Here is a 26,485-nt window from a genome sequence, read left to right as displayed (position 1 = left end):
TATATTTTTATGTAGTGTCATAAATTTTCTTAAAGAGAGCAACTTTATCCTAACTCAACCAATAATTAATCTATGGTGTCATAATTAATTGTTGAAAGCGGTTTCCATGAAGTTGTTATAGATAATAGAAATTAGTTTAAAAAATCACTTAAATTATAATTAGAATTTAAAATTGTTCGGCACTGTATAACTAAGATAAATTGACCCAGACTGTTTATTCTAGACAAAGAATAGTACAAAGATTAAAAGGAAAATATTTTAAATTTAAAACCCAAGAGCTAAACCAAACAAGTTAAGCCATTTTTCACACATGTACTTAGTGTTATGGTTTCATCCCATTCCATTCCACCAAACCAAAAATGGCCTTGGAACCACACTTCTAAGATAACCCTTTTAACCTGGAGAAATAAATCAGAAGAAATAGTCTGATTAACACTAATCAAATTATCTATTGCTGAATAGTGGCATTGATTTTACAATAGTAGGGAGAGACTCATTAAACACACTAAAAGAGCAACTAACAACTCTACAGCTTCTGATATCCCTAATAATGGCAAGGCTTGGATTAAAAAAACACATAAATCCCATTGCCTCTAGGAGGAATACAAACTAAGTAACTTCATATTGAATGATATCTTCATTCTCACAAATATACTACGTGAAGATATACACCAAACCCAACACTGTACCAATGAAGTAACAAGATAAGGTTGCCTACAAACATATCGCGCCGTGGTTATGTTTGTTCTACAGTTTACACTTCCCAAACTGGAGAGAAAACTGATAGCTCATACATACTTGGTAAATTTATTTGTAACCGAGCTTTGATCTCAAAAGTCAAAACCATAGTTTGAGAAGTAAGAACCTTTTGCTTTTCCATTCAATGAAACTTGCGTTTCTAAACTGAAAACCAAACATGTTCATCATCTCCCAGCAGTGGTCAGGGTTCTGTCTTTGGAGATAACAGAATTGGGTTCCAATACAGGTAAAGGAAGAGGCTCTGAACTAGGACGAGCCTGTGCTTCTTCGGTTGGCGAAACTTCCAGTGCAGGGGAAAGAGCAGGTTCAACTGGTTTTGGTTTGAATGTGAACGAAAGATCTTTGTTGGCAGATAGAGCTAGGAGCTCTTTTTCCTCTAACCCTTTGGTTGGGCCCAAGCTGCATCTATCTGGAGTGTGTTTGGCCAATGCATCTTTAAACTTCTTGATCTATAATTATACAAAACTTGGTTAGTTATTTTCCAATGCTATTATTAACAGGTTATCCATCAGCATGAGTCAACAGAGTAAATGAGCAATTCTACAAGAAAAATTTGCATCTAAGCATCATTGATTGAAATATCCTAGAAAATGTTGAACCTTTGGTATCAAGTTCAGTCCTCAAATAAATCCTGAAGTACTAAAAATGAACAATCAACAATAAAGGGGTTCAATAATAAGAATAGCTATACTAGCCAGGTTTCAAACATGCATCATATGAATCAACAAAAGCAAAAACATGTAATTATATAAATAACCAAACATATAACATCATTAAGCTAAATATGAAATATAATTCACATATCATGTACACTAACCGTGGCATTGGTGCAACTAAAGCTGCATAAACGACCATTTGCTCCTCTATAGAACCGGAAGAAGGGAAGGACATGGACATTAAGGCTATAACACATAGATTTATGCTCCTCATAGTTCACCTGAAGGAACTGAACAACAGGATTCATCTCTGCCAGTTGACATATCTGCCATACCAAATCACCAAAACAGAAACAACATCAGAACCATTTACACATATTTGTCAATTATTAAATCAAAGAAACTATCATGGGTTGATTTCTGAATCAACCAAATATTGAAGGATTAGAACCTTAGGATGAAGAGCTTTACACCCACCACAACCAGGAGAGAAGAAATCGACAACCACTAACTTGTCCCCTGCAGTTAATAGTGAGTCCACTAGGTCTTGTGCTGAAGTCACCTCTCTCATGTTGGATTGAAGCCCTTTTTCCCACCATTTCTGAGCTTTCCCTATTCTAAGGGGCATCTGCAAAATCCCATAACAGCAACAATATTACAAACAAAGTTCAAGAAAACCCCTCAGAAAACACAATTTTTCTCATTTTTCTTTTCTAAAAAAGGATTTGTAAACTTTTTCAAAAAAAAAAAGAAAATAAATTTCAACAACTAAAAGGGTCATAATTTTTGCATAAATAAGAACTAAACTTACAATATATATTATTCAAATTGTAAACCACATCAGGTGATGCAACTACAATTGTGGTAGTATGATACCAAATCAAAATCATGTGGCCGTAGGAGACCGCATTTGAACGGTATCAAATTCAAAAATATTATTTTAATAACAGATTGCATCAGCTGGAATCTGCATCCAGCGGCCGCAATCACAATAGCCACAAATGTGATCACGCTATTGCAATTTATAACACTAGGTATCAAGACCATAAGGGGACTATACACACCTGAGATACAGTTGAAGTTTGAAATTGTGAGTTGACTTTGATGGGTATTACTCTATTGACACGAAAGACAAGCTTTTTGCCACGAAAATCTGATGAAAACGATGAAGATCTGAGAACCTGAGATTTTAGCTTCATAGACGGGAGACTCCTAATTTCAGAATTGAAGCTAGAAGTGGTGGGAACCATGGATGAGACCTTTTGACTATGCTGTTGTCTATTCCCACGCCAAGATGAAGAAACAAACGTTGTTTTAGCTAAAATCTCAGCCATTTAGATTTTCCTTTGATCCAGAATCAGAAGACACAACTAAAGCGAAAACAATTCTCTTCAGGATCAGTTTTTGAAGACAATAATAGAAAAGAAAACACCAAATGCTTTATCCAAAAGAAAGTTGCGGATTCTTCAAATGGAAACCGATGCAATGGAGTAAATATATAATTAAATAAAAACATTACTATTTTTTAGATAAAGTGAAATTATTGCGTGGAAGTTATGGAATTCTTGGTCGATAGATGTGATAACGGATCATCTTCTCTCATAAGTTATGTTATATTATGATTATTATCAACATGTACTTGATTAAAAAAACATTTAATTTAAAAAATTAATAAGAACTATTTTTTTGATTAATCATAGAACATGTAGTAGCAAAACTTGTGTAATGGTTGTATCTGAGATAACGTTCGATTGGGTCGTCGGCAGAATCGAACGGTGAAAAAGTGATAGTGGAGTGACGCGTGTCTAATGGTTGTGGTATGGGAAACTTCAATTAGATAAGACATTATAAGGTACGGTGGGGTCCACGTATGTGGCAGTTCGTAGGTTGTAACTAGCAGATGCTTTTGGATAAAAGGGCTAGCTCATCTATCTTACTGTTTATTTTGTTTGCCACCTCATCACTATGCAAATGAATTTTGTTTTTTTCCTTTTAATTCGAAAGGAAATAAAAAATACCCCTTCCACTTTTCCCAATTTCATTTATTTATTTATATAGTCTCTGTGAATTAAAATATTTAGAATTTTAAAGTCCAATTTCGTTAGCTAAATTTCTAATTAAAAATCATTTTTTAATGAAACCCTAGTACTAATAAATAGTAAATAATAAATGATTATTGGAATGATCTCTTAATTGCAATTGTGTCAGATACTTAATTTGACAATTACTTGATTTAATTAATGAGATAAAGTATAATAATGTATTTGTGGGCGATGACAAAACCAGGTCTTCAATTTACAATTCAAACTTCTAACATATTAAATTTATCATTTAAATTGTTTTTTATGGAAAATTTTAAATTGATTTTTTTAGATCTTTAACCTGGTGGTAAATAATAAATAATTTTTCTAGTCTTTAATTTGACAGATGTTAACCAAGATTGTGATAAAACTAACAATATGATTTACAAAAGCTTTAGAGTGTTATATTTGTGGATTGCCATATATGGACAGTATTAGTGTATAATTTTACTAAATATCATAGAGTATTAGTGTAATCAAAAATGACTTTTTTTACATTATTTTCACATTATGTTGTGGATTAACATCCCCACATTTATCACTTTTTAAAAGCAAAACACCAAGATGAACACACCAACGCATAAAGGAATAGAAAAATGTAATGTAGAAGCGGCAGAAATCTCAAATTTTGAACAGAATCTATTAATCCTCTATCCCAATGATTCAAAAAATAAGAGAAATTTAGCCAAGATTTCCATAAATCGTGAAGAAAAAATCAGAGGCAACTTTGGCTGGAGTGAAACAAGGCCCTCCAGTCCAATGAGCTTTTTTTATCCTCCATAGCTTAAACTATATATTCCAACTAAACATTTGTACGAGACAATATTTTTTTTGTCACATAATTAAAAACACACATATTACATGTGTATTTATAGTTAAGAACATGCATGTTGCTCATGCATTCGTATGATTAAAAATACATATGTTACTGGTGTATTCGTATTGTTAAGAACACGCATGTGACCCGTACATTTACATGATTAAAAAAACAAACATGTTACTCGTTCATTCGCATTGCTAAAAAACACATGTTACACGTGCATTTGATAATTAAAACATACATGTTACTAATATATTCACATTGTTTAGAACACACGTGTTAGCCTGCATTTGCTTGTTCAAACACATAAGGAAAATAAATGACAATTTCGCATAACATTTCAAATAGAAATTTCAAATAATATTTCACTTACTCCTTGTTATATTTCAAATAATAAGAAATGATTTGTCAAAACTTCACTCATTAATTTTAACCTTGTAATTTTAGATCTAAATAGAAATTAAAAATAATTATATTTCTAATTTAATAATGATGATGTTGTTCAAAAGAGAATTAAGAATATTTTCAATTTTTTTTATAATTAATGTGTTTTTTTCTTTCTTAATCGTGTGTTCGAATAATATTAATTAATAGATTGGAAGATAAAGAGATGAACTTGAAAAATTATTCAACTACAATTTAATGTAATTTGTTATTGTTATTTGATTTTAAACATTTATTATAATAATGGAAAAGTATAGAAGTTCTTATCTTATGTGTGAGGTTTCACCATAGCAAATGAAGTTGTTTTGGAGGGAAAATATTGAAGGAGAAGTTAACATGTATCCATAATAATATATAAGAACTTTTTTTATTATTACTAGCGTGTTGACATGCACTGTCGTGCTTGTCAACCCTTCAAATATAATTTTTTGCGCTAAGAGATTACAATGCAACAGCCAAACAAATACGTAGACCATAAACTCCTAAGACAAAATCTAACTAGGACACACTAGACACCCTAAGATAGACTAACTAGGAGGTGGTTGCAGAAAGCCACTGAAGGTTCTAAACAGAAAGTGAAGATGCTCGAAGTGATTTTGGTTATCTTCTTCTTGTCTATGAAACTCCACCATGAGCCTATCCTCCATGGATTGTATTCTTGAATCAATCTGCTCATTCAGACGTTGTTCCATGGCATCCAGTTGAGCCAAACCAAATGAAGGTCCATGAGGTATATTAGAATCCCCGTCTGTCATATTGTTGCTCTTGGTTTTGCTTGCCTTGCCTACCATCTTCTTCCCCATCATGTATTTCCAAATTAATTGTAGTCTTGTGATACTCGTGATACATTCATTCATCTCCATATTTGTAAATACTCATCTTATGAATGAGATTCTCATTGACCATATGCTTTATGGGATTCATAGCAATAATCTCCATACTATATGTATTAGTCCCAATGTGATCAATGACGCATGAGATAAATATCTCACATGCTAGCAATCTCGAGGAAGACGATGCAATGCCATACATAACCTTTAAAATCTTAGCAAGCCAGCTAATCAGAATACCTTCCTTGATAGAAACGCATGATTAGTGTTGCACTGAACAAAAATATAAGCAATCAAGTAATGTAGCATCCCATTCTCCACAGTTAACGAACCAGCTTTAGTAAGCTCACCTTGGACAAAGTAATGCGATCCTCTTAGGCATAACTTATACATTTCCATGGAGTCGTACACACTCTATTTCTCATCATTACAGTAACTAAGAGGTCCACCATCACATGCCAAGCCTCCAACAGCCATAAACAGTTCATCATTCATCAAAATCAACCTCCCTTGTACCATGCTTTGATAACCACCATCCTTATATTGAAAGTTCACATAAAACTCCCGAACCAGATATAGGTATATGCTACCGTTTAGCTCCAGAAACTGTACAACCCCTTGTACCTCCAATTCATGAGGGAACTAAAATCCCTACTCCCCCTTCCATGCCATATCGTCATAACAAATATATGCAGGTTTCCGGATGATAAATCTTGCCAACCTTTCTGCTTGAAGGGAAGGAGCATAGAATGGATCTAAACCCAAAGATAGAATCTGCCTCGCATTTGAAGAAGACCCTCCAACATCCAAATTTCTCGCACGTCCCGGATGATGATGAGAACAGTTCATTCTAGTGGTATGTTTCACTCTCTTGGGTCTTTTGTTGCTCATTTTGGCAGAATATAATGGATGGATAATCGATTTGATATGGAAACCGAATTAGGTTTTAGAAAGGGGGTAATCCGTAGTTAATCAATTTTAACCAAATTGATGGTTTGGAGTCTAAGAGGAGGAAAGAAATAGAGATTGGGTAGCTCGAATTTAAGTTTGAGGATGAATTTCAAGATGTATTTGGGTGAGGAAGACATAATACACGAGGTTAGGGTTTGAAGAAGTTGAATCCAAACCGTGTTTGAATTTGTTTTGTGACTGCATTTAATCGATTAACGATATTGAATTTTTAACACAGATAACCAATTATGTTCTAAATTAATCGATTACATATTTAAAACATTTTAGCCCAGGTAATCGATTATAAGACTGGCAATCGATTATGTTAAATAAAAAATGTCCAGGTAATCGATTAGAGCATAGAACAATCGATTAAATAAGTCATTACGATAGATTAAGATAGATTAAGATAGATTTTAGCATAGTTTGGATTCGTTTAGAGGTTTGCTAATACTCCAATAGAAAGGACTTATCCTAAACTCTTAATGCACACTTACCTTAGAGCCAAAACACATGAAAACATATACAATCAAGAACACATGCATATATGCGATAAGTGCGATTATTTAGGATTGTCTAGATATCTAGCATGCATTGAAACACTTAGGTATTATATCGGGTATAACATGTGATAAGACAATACAAAGTAGAACTTGCCTCGACTTATAGTTACCTCTTATGCTTTAACTCATCCTTATCAAACTATTAGAAGGTTGCCATATTTGAATCTTTCTTTGGCCTTTCTTCATTTTCTTGATTCCTGTCTATCTTTTCTTGCAAAACACTTTAATCTTTTGAATGTGCATCTTCATGAGTACCTACAAAACATTAAGCATATCTTTCCTTTCCTTTCCTCTTTTGGATATGGCTTATAAAATATTAAATTTGCATAGGCTTTTCAAAAGGAATTTTGGTCATTTGCTTCGATATGAAATATGACTTTGTTGGGTATTCCAAGTGTGAATGAAGAAGTTCCACATTGGGCAAAAATGGATGAGTTAAAGAGCATATAAGTGGATGAACTCATAGACCTAATATCTTAAGGTTTTGGGTCAAGATGTGGTGTCAAGCCCACTTATATGCTTCTTTCACTTAGCCCATGGAGGAATGTTGTAACCTATAGAAGAAGATTTCCCAACAAAGTTGTTGTGATTTATCATGATTGGAATATCCTAGATAATATTTCTACATTTACTTATGAATCAAACATGGTTAAAAGATCTTATTATTGTTGAACAATGAGATGTTTGCATTTAAGAGCATGTAAATGAGAAACATATAGTTTTTGGCCTAAAAAGGGATTTGGGGGATCTTCTTGAAAATATACTTATCATACCACTTATTCTTGAAAATATGGCCTCACTAGGATTTCATGATAGAACTTATTTATAACACTTAAAGTATGTGATACTTTGAGTTGGAATAATTACCTTATTACCTTTATAGCACAATATTTCCCAACTTCAAGCATTTGAGTTGACAATTTTGTTTATAAGTGTCATGATCCTTTTTCTTTGGTGATACGTCAATGAAGCTTGATCTTCTCACCTATCATGTGCCTAGAACATTTGTTGTCCATATACAATTTGATGTTCTTATGTCCTTAAGCACACCTACAAAACAATTTTACTTGCATGTCTTGGGTACCCAAATAATCTTGGGTCCCTTGATGTTATTTTCTTGGGGATCTTATCCCTTTGTGATCCACATATATTTTCCATTTGGAACTTCATGTATTCTAATCTTACATGTATTCAAAGTATGACCATGCAATCCACAATATAAGCAAGTAGGTAATTTAAAATAAAACATTTTCAACACATCTACTCGTTTCTTGTGAAGTGTATTCTTTTCGTGCATATATGCCAAACCAAATCTAATCCCAAATTTTTTATATATATCAAGTAAGTTGTTTAATTTGATATATATAAAAATGTTGTGAATTTAGCAACTTTATCCTTTAAGATATTATTTTCTTTTTCCGAGATGGTGCAATTTTCACAAGTAGCTATCGATTTAACTTAGTAGTACAATCACATGAAGAGTTAGCATATTTAAGATCTAAGGTTTCATTTTGAATTTTAAACTCATCAATAAAACTTTGCAATTCACAAATGTTCTTTTTATGTTCTAAAATCAACCTTTTTCTATCCGCATACATTTTAGCTAACTTTTTAAGTTCTTCATTTATTTCAACATAAGCATCATAAAGTATATCATACGTACATAGGAAAATATCGGAATTTGAACTAGAATCAGAAGAGTTTACCTCACTATACTCATCTTGCTCACTTACCTTGCAAGAATTCAGCTTTTGAGCCATTAGACATAACGTGTTTGATTCTTCATCTTCCAAGATGCTTGTTGATGTAGTAACCTCTTTAGATGCATCCCAACCGATGTATGCCTTCTTTGCTTTAATGTCCCAAGAGTCTTTCTTGCTGTCATGCTGAATCTTCTTGAGAGAAGTAGGACATGTGTACCTCATGTGACCTACTTTCTCACACTTATGGCAAATTGCTTTGTCTTTGGGATACTTGCTCATTTTGATTGAACGTTTTTTCTTCTTCCTTATAAAACGTTTTGCGTACTCCATTCTTTCTTAAGTAATTTCTAAATTTGTTGATGAGGTCGGACATGGTTTCATCATTTATATCGGAATCAGACACATCATCATCAATTTTCTCTTTTTGACTACTTGAGTGTAATCTTTTTTATTTGAAAGAGATTCATTTGATGTTCTCATTCGTTTGCTCATTGAGTGTCAAATGTTTTAACTCTATCTCATGTTCTTGAAGTTTGCCATATAGTGTAGCAAGTGTCATTTGGCCAAGTCCTTTGACTCCATGATGGTCGTCACCTTGGGTTGCCATTTCTTGTCAACACATCTCAACAATTTATTCGTTAGTTCATGTTTGGTGAATGATTTATCTAATGCAATGAGAAGTTTAGTAATATGATTAAATCGCATTTGCATATTAGAAATAGACTCATGTGAAAACATACGAAATAACTAATTCTCATGTATCAAAGTATTTAATCTAGACCGTTTGACCTCACTAGTGCCTTCATGGGTTACTTGTAAAGTGTCCCACATATCCTTGGCACTATTGCATTCATAAATCCTAAAGAACTCATCATATGACAGTGTAGAAGTAATAATATTTTTTGCTTTTAAATCAAGTTGGACTTTTCTCTTTTCCTCGTTGGTCAAGAGACTTTTTGGTTTCTCTTTGGTTTCTCCTTCCACCATATATAGTGAAACAAAAGGTCCATATTCTACGTCATCCCAAATATATGTATCAATAGCCTCAATAAAGATCCCAATTGGATTTTCCAATAGGCGTAACCCTCGCCACTAAAAACCGTAGGGCAGTTGATGGATGGGCCATCGCCGCCGAAGGGGTTAGTAGAGCCCATGGTAAAATTCCCTAGGATCAACGATCTAAGTGGTTAAGCTAGCACGATCGTACTAGCTCTAATACCACTTTTTGGGTCCCACAAGACTCTATAACTCACCTAGAGGGGGTGAGTAGGTGATACAAAACACAATTATCGTTGCTCGATTAACAAATAGATTTTACAAACTACCTTAGTGTTTAATCGATTAACACTATAAATAATCGATTAACTCTTGTAAATAATCGATTAACTAAAGAACCTAATCGATTATTCAGTTCTTGTTCTTTGAGAAATAGTTTTCTTTGATCTCCAAGATTACCAAGATTCGTCTAAACTTTTATACACTCTCACAGATGATTAAGAACAGTAAATGCACATAACAGAATATGCAAGTAACTCAGAATAATATGCATGTCAAGTTAAGTACATCAAGTAATATAGAAATGTAAAGAGTTAAGGGTTAAGATGAATGAAACATGGCTTTTATCCTAGTTTGTTTTCGGGTCGACTTCCAAACCACATACAGGCCTTCCCTTCTGATCTTGGGAGATTTTATTCACTACAGAAATTAATTGATCTTACAATAACACTTCCAATATAAGCAACAAGAACTTCCTTCTCAGGTTCGTTCAACCCTAACTCGGTTTGACCATTCCACTCGCCTACTTGGATACTAACACCTTTCGCGATTCTGGTTCCAACCACTTTATCCCTCTATCCAAGACTTCTTGCCCTCGTGAAGGCAACTACCTAACCACAACTAGGATTTTACAAAATCAATTCTCTATGAAAACTTGTTTTCTTTGATCTCCAAGATTACCAAGATTCAACTAAACTTATATGCACTTCTTTTAGATGATTAAGAACTGTAAATGCACAACACAAAATATGCAATTAACTCATAATGATATGCATGTCAACATGGATTTTATCCTGATTCGTTTGTGGGTCCACTTGTAAACTACATCCAGGCCTCCCCTTCCGATCTTGAGAGATTTTTCTTCACTATGGAAATTTTATGTTCTTTTACAAACACACTTCCAATACAACACACAAGATACTCCTTTCTTGGAGCCGATGAGCCTCTCACTTTGGTTTGACTACTAAGCTCGCCTACTCGGATACTCACACCTTTCGCAACTCTAGCCCCAACCTTTGTTTCACTCGAACCAAGACCTCTTGCTCTCGTGAAGACACTTATCTAACCGCAGCTAGGATTTTCCCAAACCAATTCTCTTTCCCAAACCAAGACCTCTATGAAGTTATTTATTCACCTCAATGTTCAGAATAATCATTCTTTTAGAATCTAAGAACCTCTCTACATATCTCATAGTCAGAATACCGAAAACATGAGATGTAAGGTTTCTTTTTACAATGAAGCTCTTTGGGGATCTTTCTAAATATTCACCATATTCTCTTTTTAAAAAGAACACTTTGAAAATCTCTCTAAAAATATAGAAGTGAAAGAGCTATGATTTTCATAACAATGTGAAATCTGTTTTTCGTGTATGTATTCTAACTTTATGAAAATATATTCATGTATAATATGAAGCCATATGAAAAACTTGGGTTCATATATAATTTTGTTTTGAGCAGCAGTTAATCGATTATCACTAAATTTAATCGATTAATGAATCTTTAAAATACCAGAAACCATGAATTTAAAAAACCCTTAATCGATTAAACCCATACTTAAATCAATTAACAGATTTCCATGAATTCAATGCTTAGTAGATTAAAATACCTCTTAATCGATTCGATTAATGGTTTTACGAAAAGATATTTTAATATGATATGAACCTCCTACATGATTTATAAATGTATGATGCATGACTTTGAATGATGTATGATTTAAAACTCTTTTTAAATGCATCCAAAATCATATGATCATGTAGGTATGCATGTGCATGTAAATCATGTATGTATGCATGTAAGTCTCATTTTACTTATGATTGATTTTAGATTGTGAGACTTCCATTAGGTTTCATCCTAGCCTAGACTCTTTCTAAGCAAACATCTTAAGACCTAATAAAAATATAAGACACTTAGCCTCTAGATCTTCTTGAATGCTTGAGCTTGTGTGAACTTCAGTCTTGACTTTATCGTTGACTTTATTGTTTATTGATTTGTTCATACTTCAAGCTTGTCCTTGATAAACAATATTTGTTGTCGATATTTTTATTTATCAAACTTTGTCTTTCATCAACCTTTGCTTTCATCAAAATCTATATGATGCATGCTTGCATACACAATCTGCTCATTCATACAAGCTTGCATCTTCAATCTCCCCCTTTTGGTGATGACAAACAATTGTTGGATCTGACAACTCTTTGTTTGATGTGCTTGATGATAATCAGTTATGTTTTGCAATTTCCTTGTTGTAAGTTGATGCACATTTCTTCCTCTTGCTCCCCCTCAATTTGAGCATCGAGTGATATATCATTTTCTTGCGGAAGCCTCAACTTTTTATCTTCTTGCAACTCCTGCAAAACATAAACAACAAACTTTCTCCCCCTTTTGGCATGATAAAAAAGCAATGTGATATATGAAAGCTTATTTCCAAAAGAAATGAAAAAATACAATTTCAATTATAGTTAATCGATTATAATTCTACTTAATCGATCATGTATAATTCACTTTTACACTGAATTACATTTTATTTAACAGTTAATCGATTATTATCTGCTCTTAATCGATTAAGACTACTAATATTACAAAATATAATGCAAATTACATGTTGTTTGCCGAATGTTTATGTAACTTGATATCCACTAGGTTTTATACACTTGTTTTATACATATTACACAGTAAGATCAATGAAATATATTTAAAACAACTAAGCATTCATTCATTCATTGATCAAACGATTACAAGAGTAAGATAAAAAGTACATAATTCAAGTGAAGGCAAAAAATACAATTATAGCATGCAATGCCTGTACAATTTAAATTCAAAGCACATAACAAACTAATAAGTTTGAGATTGCAATGCCACGACCAAAAAGACATAGACCATACTCCTAAAACATAACCTAACTAGGACACACTAGACGCTCTAAGCTAGACTAACTAGGAGGTGGTTGCAGAGAGCCACCAAAGGTTCTAAGTAGAAAGTGAAGCTGCTCGAAACGATTTTGGTTATCTTTTTCTTGTCGACGAAACTCCGGCATGAGCCTATCCTCCATGGATTGCATTCTCGAATCAATTTGCTCATTCAGGTGTTGTTCCATGACATGCATATGAGCCAAACCAAATGAAGGTCCTTGAGGCATATGAGATGCCCTATCATTTTATTGCTCTTGGTTTTGCTCACCTTGCTCACCACCTTCTTCTTCATTAGGTATATCCAAATTTACTGTAGTCCTACGGTCCTCCTGATACATCCATTCACCTCCATATTTATAAATGCTCATCTTGTAAATGAGATTCTCATGGACCATATGCGCTCTAGGATTCACAACAATTATCTCCATACCACATGTGTCGATCCCAATGTGATCAATGACACGAGAGATAAATATCCCATATGTTAGTAGTCTTAAGAAAGACGATGCAAGGTCATACACGACTTTCAAAATCTCATTAGGCCAGCTTATCAGAATACCTTCCATAACAACAAACATTAACTTCAAATCATTAACAATTGGTTGCGCGTGATTAGTGTTATGCTGAAATAGAATGTAAGCAATCAAGTAGTGTAGCAGTCTATTCTCCATGGTTAATGAACCATATTTAGTAAGCTCACCTTGGACAAAATAGTGTGATCCTCTCAAGCATGACTTGTACATTTTTGTGGAGTCGTACGCACTCAATTTTTCATCGTTACAATCACCAAGAGATCCACCATCACATGCCAAGCCTCCAACATCCATAAACAATACATTATTTAACAAAATTAGCTTCCCTTGCACCATACTTCAATAACCATCATCATTATATTGAAAATTTGCATAAAATTCCCGAAACAGAGAATTATAAATGATGCCTTTTAATTCCAGAAACTATACAACCCCTTTACCTCCAATTCGTGCGGAAAATGAAATCCATGCTCCACCATCCATGCTATGTCGGCATACCGGATGTATGTTGGTTTCCGGCTGAGAAACCTCACCAACCTTTCTGCTTGAAGAGCATGAGTATAGAATGGGTTGGACCCAAGGATGGATTCTGCCCAGCATTTGAAGAAGACCCTCCAGCATTGGAATTTCTCGTATGTCCAGGATGACGAAGAGATTGGTTCATTCCTACGGTATGTTTCACTCTCTTGGGTCTTTCATTATTCATTTTGGCAGAAATTAGGAGATGTATAATCGATTGGATAGAAAAACTGGAATTTATGTTTAGAAAGGGAGGAAATCTTCTTTTACTCAATTTCAGCCAGATTTATGGGTTAGAGATTAGGAGAAGGAAAGAAATAGAGATTGGGTAGCTCAAATCTGAGGTTGAGGATGATTTGCAAGATCAATTAGGGGGAAGAAGACAGAATGCACGAGGTTAGGGTTTGAATAAACTAAACCTAGAACTGTGTTTGAATCTGTTTTATGACTACACTTAATCAATTAACTTTTGTGTTAATTGATTAACGAGATTTGAATTTATCCTAGTTAATCAATTATGTTCCAACTTAATCGATTACAGTTTTTAAATTTTTTTAGCTTAGGTAATCGATTAAAGGAACAAATAATCGATTAAATCACATAGAAAAAGCCCAAATAATCGATTAGAACATAGAACAATCGATTAAATAAGTCACCAAGATAGATTTTGGCACAATTTGAGTTAGTTTAGAGGTTTTCTAAGACTCTAATAGAAAGGACATATCCTAAACACTTAATGCACACTTAATCTCAGAGCCAAAACACATGAAAGCATACTCAATTGAGAATAAATATACAATTTAAGAATACATACATTTATTGGTGATAAGTGTGATTATTTATGATTGTCTAGATATGTAGCATGCATTCTAACACTTAAACATAATACCAGACATAATATGTGATAAGACATTATAGTTGTGAACATACCACAACATTTGGTTACCTCACATGCTTTACTTCATCCTTATGAAAATGTTACAATATTGCCATATTTGATGTCTTCTTTGGCCTTTCTTCAATTTCTTGATTCTTGCATTTTTCTTGCATAGCGCTTCAATTCTTTAAATGTTTATCCTCATGAGTACCTACAAAACATTAAGCATACTTTTCCTCTCCTCTTTTGGAGATGTCTTATCAATCATTTAATTTGCATAGGCTTTTTAAAAAATAGTTTTGGTCAATTGCATTAATATAAAATGTGACTTGTTTTTCTTCAACATGATTAGAATACCTAGATAGTATTTCTATATTTACTTATGAATCAAACATGGTTAAACGTTTCTTATAATTGTTCAACAATGATATGTGTACATTTAAGAGCATGTAAATGAGAAACATATTACATTTTGGCCTAAAAGTGATTTTGGGGAGTTTCTTGGAAATATACTTATTTTTATCACTTATTCTTGAAATTTTGGCATCGCTAGGATTTCATGATAGAATATATTTATAACACTTAAAGTATGTAATACTTGGAGTTTAGAAATGATACATTATTTACTTTTGTAGCACAATACTTCCTAACTTCAACCATTTGAGTTGACAATTTGTTCATAAGTGTCATAGTTCCTTTTCTTTGGTGACAAGTCAATGAAGTTTGATCATCTCACCTACCATGTGCCTAGAACACTTTTTGTCCATATGAAATAAGTTCACATGTCCTTAGGCACACCTACAAAACAAGTTTACTTGCATGTCTTGGGTACCCAACTAATCTTGGGTCCCTTGATGTTAGTAGCTTGAGGATCTTGTCTCTTAGGAATCCACATATAATTTCCATTTGGAACAACATGCATTCTAATATTACATGTATTCAAAGTGTGACCATGCAATCTACAATAAAAGCAAGTAGGGGATTTAAGATATGACTTTTTCAAAACATCTACTCATTTCTTATGAAATGTGTTCTTTGCATGCATATATCCCAAACCAGATTTAATCCTAACATTTTTACATGTAGCAAGTAAGTTGTTTATTTTGTGACTACCAGATGTGAATTTAGCAACTTTTTCCTTTAAGACGTTATTTTATATTTTCATGCATATGCCATTATCACAAGTAGATATCACATTTAACTTAGTAGTACAATCACATGAAGAGTTAGCATATTTAGCATCTAAGGTTTCAATTTTAAACATATCAATGAGATTTTGCATTTCACAAATTTTCTTTTCAAGATCTAAATTCAACCTTTTTCTATCTACATACTTTTTTGCTAACTTTTTAAGATCTTTATGCATTTCAACATAAGCATCATAAATTATATCATACATGGGAAATATATCATAATTTGAAATAGAATTGGAGGAGTGTACCTCACTAGGCTCATCTTGCTCAATTACTTTGCAAGAATTCATATTTTGAGCCATTAGACATAGCTTGTTTGATTATTCATCTTCCGTGATGCTTGTTGATGTAGTGTCCTCTTCGGGTGCATCCCAAATGATGTATGCCTTCTTAGCTTTGATGTCTCGAGAGTCTTTCTTGTTGTCATGTTCAATCTTCTTGAGTGAGGTAGAAAATGTGTACCTCATGTGGCCTACTTTCCCACTCTTATGGCAAGATACGTTGTATTTGGGATAGTTGCTCATTTTAATTTAACCTTCTTCATCTACCTTGTAAAACTTCTCGAGTCCTCAATTATTTCTTAAGTACTTGCTGAATTTGTTGATAAGGAGGGACATGCCTTCATCACTTATGTCGGAATCGGACTCATCATCATCATATTTCTCCTTTTGACTTCTTAAATATGATTTTGTTGCTTTGAAGAAGATTTCATTGATTCTCTCATCCATTTGCTCATTGAGTGTCAAACGTTTTAATTCTACCCTATGCTCTTGAAGTTTGCCAAATAATGTTGCGAGCGTCAGCTGTTCCAAGGCCTTTGACTCCATCATGGCAGACACCTTGGGTTGCCACTTCCTGTCAAGACATCTCAATACTTTATTTGTTAGTTCATTTTTCACAAAGGATTTATCTAATGCAATGAGATGGTTAATAATGTGAGTAAACCGCTTTTGCAAATCAGAAATAGATTCATATGGAAACATGTGAAGTAACTCATACTCATGCATCAATGTATTCAATCTAGACCGTTTTATCTCACTAGTGCCTTCGTGGGTTACTTGTAAAGTGTACTACATATCCTGTGCACTATTGCATTGAGAAATCCTAAAGAACTCATCGTATGAGAGTGCGGAGGTTATAATATTTTTTGCTTTCAAATCAAGCTGCAGTTTTCTCTTTTCCTCGTTGGTCAAGAGACTTCTTGGTTTCTCTTTGATTTCTCCATCCACCATTTATAGTGGAATGAAAGATCCATATTTTATGGCATCCCAAATATTTGTATCAATGGCCTCGATAAAAATCCTCATACGGATTTTCCACTAGGCGCACCCCTCGCCACTGAAAACCGGAGGACGATTGATGGATGCCCAATCGCCACAAAAAGGGTTAGAAGGGCCCATTGTAAGAGTGGTTAAGATCAACGGTCTAAACGGTTAAGCTAGCATAGTCGTACTAGCTCTGATAACACTTGTTGGTTCCCATAGGGCTGTGTAACTCACCTAAATGGAGTGAATAGGTGATACGGTACACAATGATTATTGCTCGATAAACAAACAAATTATATAATTTCACACAATGTTTAATCGATTAACACCAGCTATAATCGATTAACTCTTTCTGCAGATAATCAATTAACTTAATAATCTAATCGATTATTCAGTTCTTCTAATATGAAAACTTGTTTTCTATGATCTCCAACATTACCAAGATTCAACTAAACTTATATGCACTTCTTTTAGATGATTAAGAATAGTAAATGCACAACACAATCTATGCAATTAACTCATAATGATATGCATGTCAAGTTAAGCAAATCATGAAATATGGAAATGTAAGGAGTTAAGAGTTAAGAAGAATGAGATATGACTTTTATCCTGGTTTTTCTGCTGGTCCACTTGCAAACTACATTCAAACCCCCCTTCTGATCTTGGGAGATTTTTCTTCACTATGGAAATTTTATGTTCTTTTACAAACACACTTTCAATAAAAGACACAAGACACTCCTTTCTTGGAACCGATGAGCCTCTCACTTCGGTTTGACTACTGAGCTTTCCTACTCAGATACTCACACCTTTCTCGATTCTAGCCCCAGCCCCTGCTTCGCTCGAACAAAGACCTCTTGCTATCGTGAAGATACTTACCTAGTTGCCGCTAGGGTTTTACTAAACCAATTCTCTTTCATTGGTGATACTAAACACACCAAGAGAATATGTTGTTTCCTTGTCTAAAATCTTTGAAGTTATATATGCACCTCAATATGCAGAACAATCACACTTCTAGAATCTAAGAACCCTCTACAAATCTCACAATCAGAATACAGAAAACATGAGATGCTCTTTGGGGATCTTTCTAAATATTCACCTTTTCTCTTTTTTTCAAAAGAACACTTTGAAAATCTCTCTAAAGATATAAAAGTGAAAGAGCTATGATTTTCATAACAATGTGAAATATGTTTTTCGTGTATGTATTCTAACTCTATGAAAATATATTCATGTATATTATGAAGCAATATGAAAAACTTGGGTTCATATACAATTCTGTTTTGAGCTACAGTTAATCGATTATTACTAAATTTAATCGATTAATGAATCTTTAAAATACCAAAACCTAGCAATTGCAACAACCCTTAATCGATTAAACCCATACTTAATCGATTAACAGATTTCCAAGAATTCAAAGCTTAATCGATTAAAATATCTCTTAATCAATTAATGGTTTTACAAAAATATATTTCAGTATGATATGAACCTCCTACATGATTCGTAAAAGTATGATGCATGACTTTGAATGATGTATGATTTAAAACTCTTTTTAAATGCATCCAAAATCATATGATCATGTATGTTTGCATGTGCTTGTAAATCATGTATGTATGCAAGTAAGTCTCATTTTAGTTATGATTGATTTTAGCATATGAGACTTTCATTCGGGTTCATCCTAGCCTAGACTCTTACTAAGAAAACATCTTGTGACCTAATAAAGATATGAAACTCTTAGCCAGTAGATCATCTTGAATGCTTTAGCTTGTGTAAACTTGAGTCTTGACTTTACCATTGACATTGTTTTTTGTTGATTTGTTCATCCCTTCAAGCTTGTCCTTGATATCCAATCATTGTTGTCGATCTTTGTCTTTATCAAAACCTGTCTTTCATCCACCTTTGTCTTCATCAAAATCTATGTGACGCATGCTTGCATACACAGTTTGCTCATTCATGCATGCTTACATCTTCAAATCATGTGTATATGCATGTAAGTCTCATTTTAGTTATGATTGATTTTAACTTGTGAGACTTCCATTAGGGTTCATCCTAGCCTAGACTCTTCCTAAGAAAACATCTTAAGACCTAATAAAAATATAAAAACACTTAGCCTCTAGATCTTCTTGAATGCTTTAGCTTGTGTGAACTTGAGTCTTGACTTTTGACTTGTTCTTGACTTTGTTGTTTGTTGATTTGTTCATGCCTTCAAGCTTGTCGTTGATATATAACCTTTGTCTTTACCAATCATTGTTTTCTATCTTTATTTTCATCAACCTTTGTCTTCATCAAAATCTATGTGATGCATGCTTGCATATACAATCTGCTCATTAATGCATTCTTGCATATACAATCTGCTTATTGATACATGTGTGCATTTACAAATCACACATTAGTCGATTATTTGGAGTTATAGAAGCATAATTGTTTTCTCTAATCTATTAGTAATTGAAGTTCATAATTGAAGGAACGTCGTAACCACATGTCAATTCGCCCCCTCGGTGTGTAGAGATCTTCTAACCCAACAAATGACATGAAAGCTTAGCTTAATAGATAAGTGTTTGTACTAACAAGAAAGATCTAAATGGGTGGGCTCAGATGACGAAGGTGCTTCGACCAATAGGCCACCAATATTAAATGGTGAAGGTTATGCTTATTGGGATGCGAGAATGGACGATATTTATGAAGTCCATTGATATTGACATCTGGGAACCCGTAGAGATTGAAAAACATATCCACAACATACAGTATGTAGCGAAGTAGTTGACAAACCCAAATCTCAATGAAAGGATGATGGTATGAAGAAAGTTTGGTACAATCTTAAGGCCAAGAACATTATTACTTATATATTATCTTAAATCCTCAAATTAACCGAGAGTATGGACATAATTTCATTCTTGGCATGAACCAGAATAAAATATCCACTATCATATCTTCTTTCTCTACAATCTTTTATTTTAGCGCTTACATTTGATAATTAATACAATTGTATATGAATTGTTTAGACTCATACATTAAAATTGGTTTGGTCAATTTTGAAATAACTAAGTCATTCTTGAAGCAATTTTGGTGTTTCTAGTTTATGTTATTATTGATTATTAATAGATTATGTTGGAATTTGTCTTTTGGTACTATTAAGGATATACCCTCACCTTATGGGTAAGGAACTAATCCATTTTGGGGTTCATAGCTGTCCCTCCACAAAAATGTCGTTCTCAAGAATCAAACCCTTGACCTTTTGGTCATCCTAGGCATCTAGTGAGGCCTTACACCGCTAGACTAACATTTTGTTGGTAGATTATGTTGGCATTAGCATTGCACAATTGATATTTAATCACATGATGATCAATTATTTAGATTTAAAAAGGCTGAACTACTCTGTCTAATCGATTAAGAGACTTAAAATTTAAATTGGTACTTGAAGCAGCAAAGTAGCCTCGTACCAATTCACGCTCGGTGTGCAAAGCCCTTATAAACCAACATACGAGAATATATGGCACTCTTGTTTATGTCGGGAATGTAGAGGGATACTTTGTTTGTATCACTTGGTTTAGGGTACATGGGGAGTGAAGGTTGATCTATCATGAAAGAGGTAGCTCCCCTGAGGCAGCCAATCTCTTTGCAAAAGTGGAGTAACCTCTTACACCTCTCTGAGGCATTCTGACGTTACTATGTGTATATTAGTTTCCCCAAGTGTTACTAATTGTGGCATGATGTTGTATTCATCATGATCGCTTCGTAAGAACAATAAAGGATTGGTTAGGCAAGACCAGCATTAGTACCACTACTGTTGATTGTGTGTTAGCGGACCTATCATGAAATGTTTCTTCATGCACTCATGAAGATTGTCGATAATTATGTCATGATAGGACACTGCATATGACTCATATGTCAAGATATTGTGACTTTAAATATTATGATGTATTAATAATCAATGTATGATAATTTTTATATGAATTGTATGCTTTAAATGATATTTTTTATTATGTATAGAGATGATGCATCTCCCTCCCAAAGAGGTTGAGGTAGGCTAATAACGAGCAGTGTTTCAGAGATTAATAAAGTTGAGGAGTACATATGAAGGCATTTTTGGATTGCCATTCCCTTGTTGCTCTATCGTAATACTATTGTATGTTATGCACAATTATGTTGGTTATTTTTGGGAGCAAGCGAATAATCAAATAGTAAAGAGTATAGAGACAAGAGAATAACACACGATATTTGGTAACGAGGTTCAACCAATTGTGCCTACGTCCCCGGGAGTGTTGAATGGCTACCACTATATATTATTAGAGAATAAGGATTAATGTTTGAATATTCTTCTCCTTGTTACATTAGGTTTACATAACATAAATATATAGCCCTCTACCCCAACCCCTTTACATCAGCCCAAGCCTATAACTTATATTGTTGTTATCTAGAGATATGAGTCATTGCACAACAATCTCCACCTTGGTGAATATCATCAATCTCCATCTTTCGCCATTGGGTTAGGGGCGCTCCATAGTCCAGCATCAGTGAATGTTCAGCAAGCTCAGGCAATGCAAGAACTTGTCCACGGTAACTGGTTTGGTTAGCATATCAGCTGCATTTTCTGAAGTGTGAACCTTATGCAATAGTATATGCCCATAAGCTACCCACTCTCCGATCTTGTGAAATCTCACATCAATATGTTTGGTCCTAGCATGATACACCTGGTTCTTTTCCAAGAAGATAGCACTTTGACTGTTACAATGCAGTGAAACTCCACCTTGCTTAATGCCTAACTCATTTACCAGCCCCATAAGCCATAAGGCTTCCTTAGAAGCTTCACCAGCTGCCATGTACTGTGCTTCAGTTCTGGCCATAGCAACAACAGACTGAACTGATGATCTCCACATAACTGGCCCACCTGCAAGGGTGAAGACAAACCCCGTTGTGGACCTTCTATCATCCAAGTCTCCTGCACAGTCTGAATCAACATAACCAATAATTGAAGGCTTACCTTGTTGGCTGCCAAACATGATACCGAGACCTGTAGTCCCCTTCAAATATCTGAAAATCCATTTGACTGCTTCCCAATGTTGCTTCCCTGGTTTCGACATGTACTTGCATACTTGACTAATTTCTTGTCCCAAGTCCGGTCTAGTACAAACCATAGCATACATCAAGCAACCCACTGCACTAGCATATGAAACCTTTGACATGCATTTCTTCTCTTCGTCTATCTTTAGACACTAATCTAGGGAAAACTTGAAGTGATTTGCCAATGGAGTGTTCACTACTTTAGCATTGCTAATATCAAATATCTCTAAGATCTTTTCAATATAGCTTTGCTGGGAGAGCCATAGTTTTCTAGCTCCCCTATCCCTGTGAATCTCCATCCCAAGAATCTTCCTAGCAGCCCCTAAATCTTTCATGTCAAACTCCTTACCAGCATGACTTTCAGCTCATAGATCTCACTCAAATGATTAGCAGGAATCAACTTAAAGTAAAAGAAAAATAAACAAACCATCGTCAAGGCTTCTAACATAAACACATCAATCATACTCACAGCGCTTATAACCAAGCTTTAACATATAAGTGTCAAACCGCTTGTACCACTGTCTGGGAGACTGCTTCTACCCACATAGAGACTTCTTCAACTAGTAAACCAAGTGACTCTGTCCAGCTGCACTGAACCCCTCTGGTTGTGTCATGTAAATTTTCTCCTTTAATTCACCATAGAGAAAGGCAGTCTTCACATCATCTGCTCTAAGTGCATATCACGGTTGCCTACCAAGGAAAGCACTACCCTGATAGAAGTGTGTCTCACCACTAGGGAGAAAATCTCATTGTAGTCGATCCCCTTCTGTTGTGAATACCCTTTTGCCACAAAACGAGCCTTGAAATTCTCCCCTTCTTTTTCTGATACTGCTAGCTTCCTCTTGTACACCCACTTGCACCCAACTCCACGCTTGTCTGGGGGCAATGGAACAAGCTCCCAAGTTTGGTTCTTCTGTAAAGACTCCATCTCCTCCATCATGGCACCCATCCATTGTTCTTTCTCCTGGCTGTTTATAGCCTCTTGAAAGCTACATGGATCTCCTGAACTGATATGGAGAGCAACTGAAGCCATATCCTCAAAGCCATATCTCTCTGGAGGTTTGATAGGACGTCTATCCCTGTCTCTAGCAAGTAGATACTCCTGCACACCTCAACTCTCCGCCCGAGAATCATCATATTCTTGACTTGAACTAGTGCATGGTTCCTTGCCTTTATTCACCTAAACCATTTCATTGCTCAGTGGAATCATATTTGATCCAAAAGTCTCTCCATTTGGCATGTGCACCTCTGTCAAAACTGACTGTTTCATTATGAAATCTTCATTAAACACTACATCTCTACTCAACACCACCTTTTTGGAAACTGGATCCCAGAACTTGAACCCCTTCTCACCTTTGGTATATCCAATGAAGATACAACTCTTTGACTTAGGATCAAGTTTAGATCGTTCATCACTCGGTACATATACATAAGCAGGACAACCAAATATGCGTAAAATATTATAATTGAATGGGTTACCTGTCCATACTTCTTCTACAACTTTACCATCTAATGAAGCCCATGGTGATTTATTGATGACATAACATGCCATACTAAGTGCCTCGGCCCAAAATCCTTTGGAAAGTCCAGCATTCAGTCTCATACATCTGGCCCTTTCAGTAAGAGTTTTATTCATCCTCTCTGCAACACCATTCTACTGAGGAGTCTTCTTTAGTGAAAAGTGCCTCTGAATACCATGTTCCTCATAGAATTTCTGAAACTGTGAGTTTTTGTACTCCATACCATTATCTAACGTCATGTATTTGATTTTCCTACCAGTCTGGTTCTCTACCTCTGCCTTCCAAACCTTGAACTTGGCAAAGACTTCTGACTTATGCTTCAGAAAATATACCTAGACCTTGCGAGAAAAGTCATCAACGAAGGTAACAAAATACCTAGAACCTCCCAGGAAAGGTTCCTGGGTGGGTCCCCATACATCAGTGTAGTCATAGTCTAGAATGCTCCGAGTCCTATGTTCGCCAGCCTTGAAACTATCTCGTGTCTCTTTCCCAAGCATACAATAATTGCACAAATCTAGCTTGCATTTGATGACTCCCCTCAACAGTCCTCTTTTGCATAGTTTTGTCATGTCACGCACACTTATGTGTCCCAAACGCATGTGCCATAATTTTGTAGCACAATGGTTTGAATCTACTAAGATCTCTTCAACCACTCCAGCAACTCTACCTACAACTATTCTCCTTAACAACTTGTAAGTGTTCCTTGCAGTCCTTTTAACCTTCATCACGGTCAGAGCACCTTTGAATAATCGAAGAATATCATTGTCCCCATCAGCTCTATAACTAAATCCTTTGGCCTGAAATGTCCCCAAAGAAAACAAATTCTTCTTCAAATCTGGTATATGCCTAACCTCACATAACGTCTTCACTACACCATCATCCATCACAATTCTGATTTCTCTCATACCAATAATTCCACATGCTTTATTATTTCCGAGATACACGAAACCAAAATTGCCTGCCCTGTATGTGGTGAACCATTCCCTGTTAGGCGTCATGTGGTGGAAACAATCAGTGTCACTGTACTATGATTTGAGGATACATATAGTAAATCAACTTCACTATTGTAACCAGAGTCATCTTTCTGCGCAACATTTGTGGATGTAGATACTTCATCTTTCCCCACCAGCTTCATAGGACTCCATTCATTGGGACAATCCCTTTTGTAATGTCCAGCATGTTTGCACTTATAGCACTCTACTAGTGTTCTGCCCCTGGAATTTGGTATTTTCCCTTTGGCAGGACCTCTTATGCCTTGTCTCATCCAACACGCTTGGCTCCCTTTCACATACAGACCATCACGCTCAGACCTTTCACCTACATTCTATCTTCTTTTAGTGTGGGACAGAAGTGCAAATGTGATCTCATCTAGTTTGATTGAGTCTTTCTCGTACGTCAATGTTCTCACCAAGTGTTCATAGAAATTTGGCAAAGAACACAGTAATATTATGGCTTTGTCCACATCATCAACCTTCACATCAAGCTTCTACAAGTCATTGATCACTCGATTAAAATTGTTGAGATGTTGTTGGAAATCAGCACCTTCCTGCATCTTCAAGCCATAGAGTCTCTGTTTCAAATACAACTTATTTATTAGAGACTTGGACATGAACCGCTTCTCTAATGTCTCCCATACCTCTGTTGGTGATGTCAAATCCATAACATGATACATCACCTCATCTGATAGACATATCCGTATGGTTCCCGCAGCCTTCAACTCTTCCTAATCCATTTCATCCATACCCTCTGGTTTATTCTCACGTAGCACCTTTGATAGACCTTGTTGAGCCAACACATCTTTAACCCTCATTTGCCATAATCCGAAATTACCAGTTCCATCGAACTACCCCACCTCAAATTTGGCACCTGGGTTAAGAGCCATCTGATACCAATTGTTGGGAACATGCAAACAATCAATTAGTAAAGAGTACAGAGATAAGACAAAAACACACGAGATTTGGTAACGAGGTTCGGCCAATTGTGCTTAAGTCCCCGGGAGCGTTGAGCATCTACCACTATATATTATTAGAGAATAAGGATTAGTGTTTGACTATTCTTCTCCTTGTTACATTAGATTTACATAACATAAATATAAAGTCCTCTACCCTAACCCCTTTACATCAGCCTAAGCTCATAACTTGTAGTGTTGTTATCTAGAGATATGAGTCATTGCATAATAGTTATGATCTATAATCGGGACCTCTTTATCCTACTTCTATCAGGTTAGATTGTTCTCTACATTCATTTCCTCTCAATCATCCCCATTTTCCTTTTGATGAGCAATATATTACACACTATTCATAACCTTAATTTAGCATGATTGATGATTCTTGGTGCCTAATTGACTTTGTTTCACATGGTTTAGTGTTTTAGACTTTATTGGACTAATATTCCTAAAATGAGTTAATTTGGGATTATTTGGCCTAATTAAATCTATTATCATTTTCAGATCACATTTGGCACCAATGGCATTTTGGGCATTATGGAAGTCGAGGATATGTGTTGAAGTGAAGATTGTATTTTTAATTTAGGAGTT

General features: G+C 34.9%; 1 protein-coding gene across 4 annotated transcripts; it reads right to left on the bottom strand.

Moving 5' to 3' along the window:
* Nucleotides 432–2,882, bottom strand: LOC109332013 (thioredoxin-like 1-1, chloroplastic). Of its 4 annotated transcripts, XR_002105870.1 has the most exons (6): nt 2,480–2,881; nt 1,867–2,043; nt 1,577–1,741; nt 906–1,208; nt 769–815; nt 432–714 (listed from the first exon to the last, which is right to left on the bottom strand). XR_002105870.1 is itself a non-coding variant. In XM_019566851.1 (5 exons), exons 1-4 carry the CDS (start codon nt 2,747–2,749, stop codon nt 924–926), a joined length of 897 nt encoding a protein of 298 aa, XP_019422396.1. In that variant the 5' UTR covers nt 2,750–2,882; the 3' UTR covers nt 432–815; nt 906–923. The 4 variants fall into 4 exon arrangements, 3 of the variants coding, with proteins under 3 accessions (XP_019422396.1, XP_019422395.1, XP_019422397.1); XM_019566851.1 differs by having other exon boundaries at nt 432–815; nt 2,480–2,882; XM_019566850.1 differs by lacking the exon at nt 769–815 and having other exon boundaries at nt 432–721; nt 876–1,208.

Source organism: Lupinus angustifolius, chromosome LG17 (assembly GCF_001865875.1).
Source record: "Lupinus angustifolius cultivar Tanjil chromosome LG17, LupAngTanjil_v1.0, whole genome shotgun sequence".
Taxonomy (NCBI): domain Eukaryota; kingdom Viridiplantae; phylum Streptophyta; class Magnoliopsida; order Fabales; family Fabaceae; genus Lupinus; species Lupinus angustifolius.
The sequence above is the reverse complement of the archived record's forward strand: the minus strand, read 5'-3'. Positions and strand labels throughout refer to the sequence as shown.

Excerpts from the sequence above, each read along its gene's own strand:
- LOC109332013 (XM_019566851.1), bottom strand. The coding sequence starts at position 2,749 with ATGGCTGAGATTTTAGCTAAAACAACGTTTGTTTCTTCATCTTGGCGT. Across the intron at positions 2,044-2,479 it reads AAACTTCAACTGTATCTCAG|ATGCCCCTTAGAATAGGGAA; the intron begins GTGTGTATAGTC and ends GGGATTTTGCAG. Across the intron at positions 1,209-1,576 it reads TTAGTTGCACCAATGCCACG|ATCAAGAAGTTTAAAGATGC; the intron begins GTTAGTGTACAT and ends GTATAATTATAG.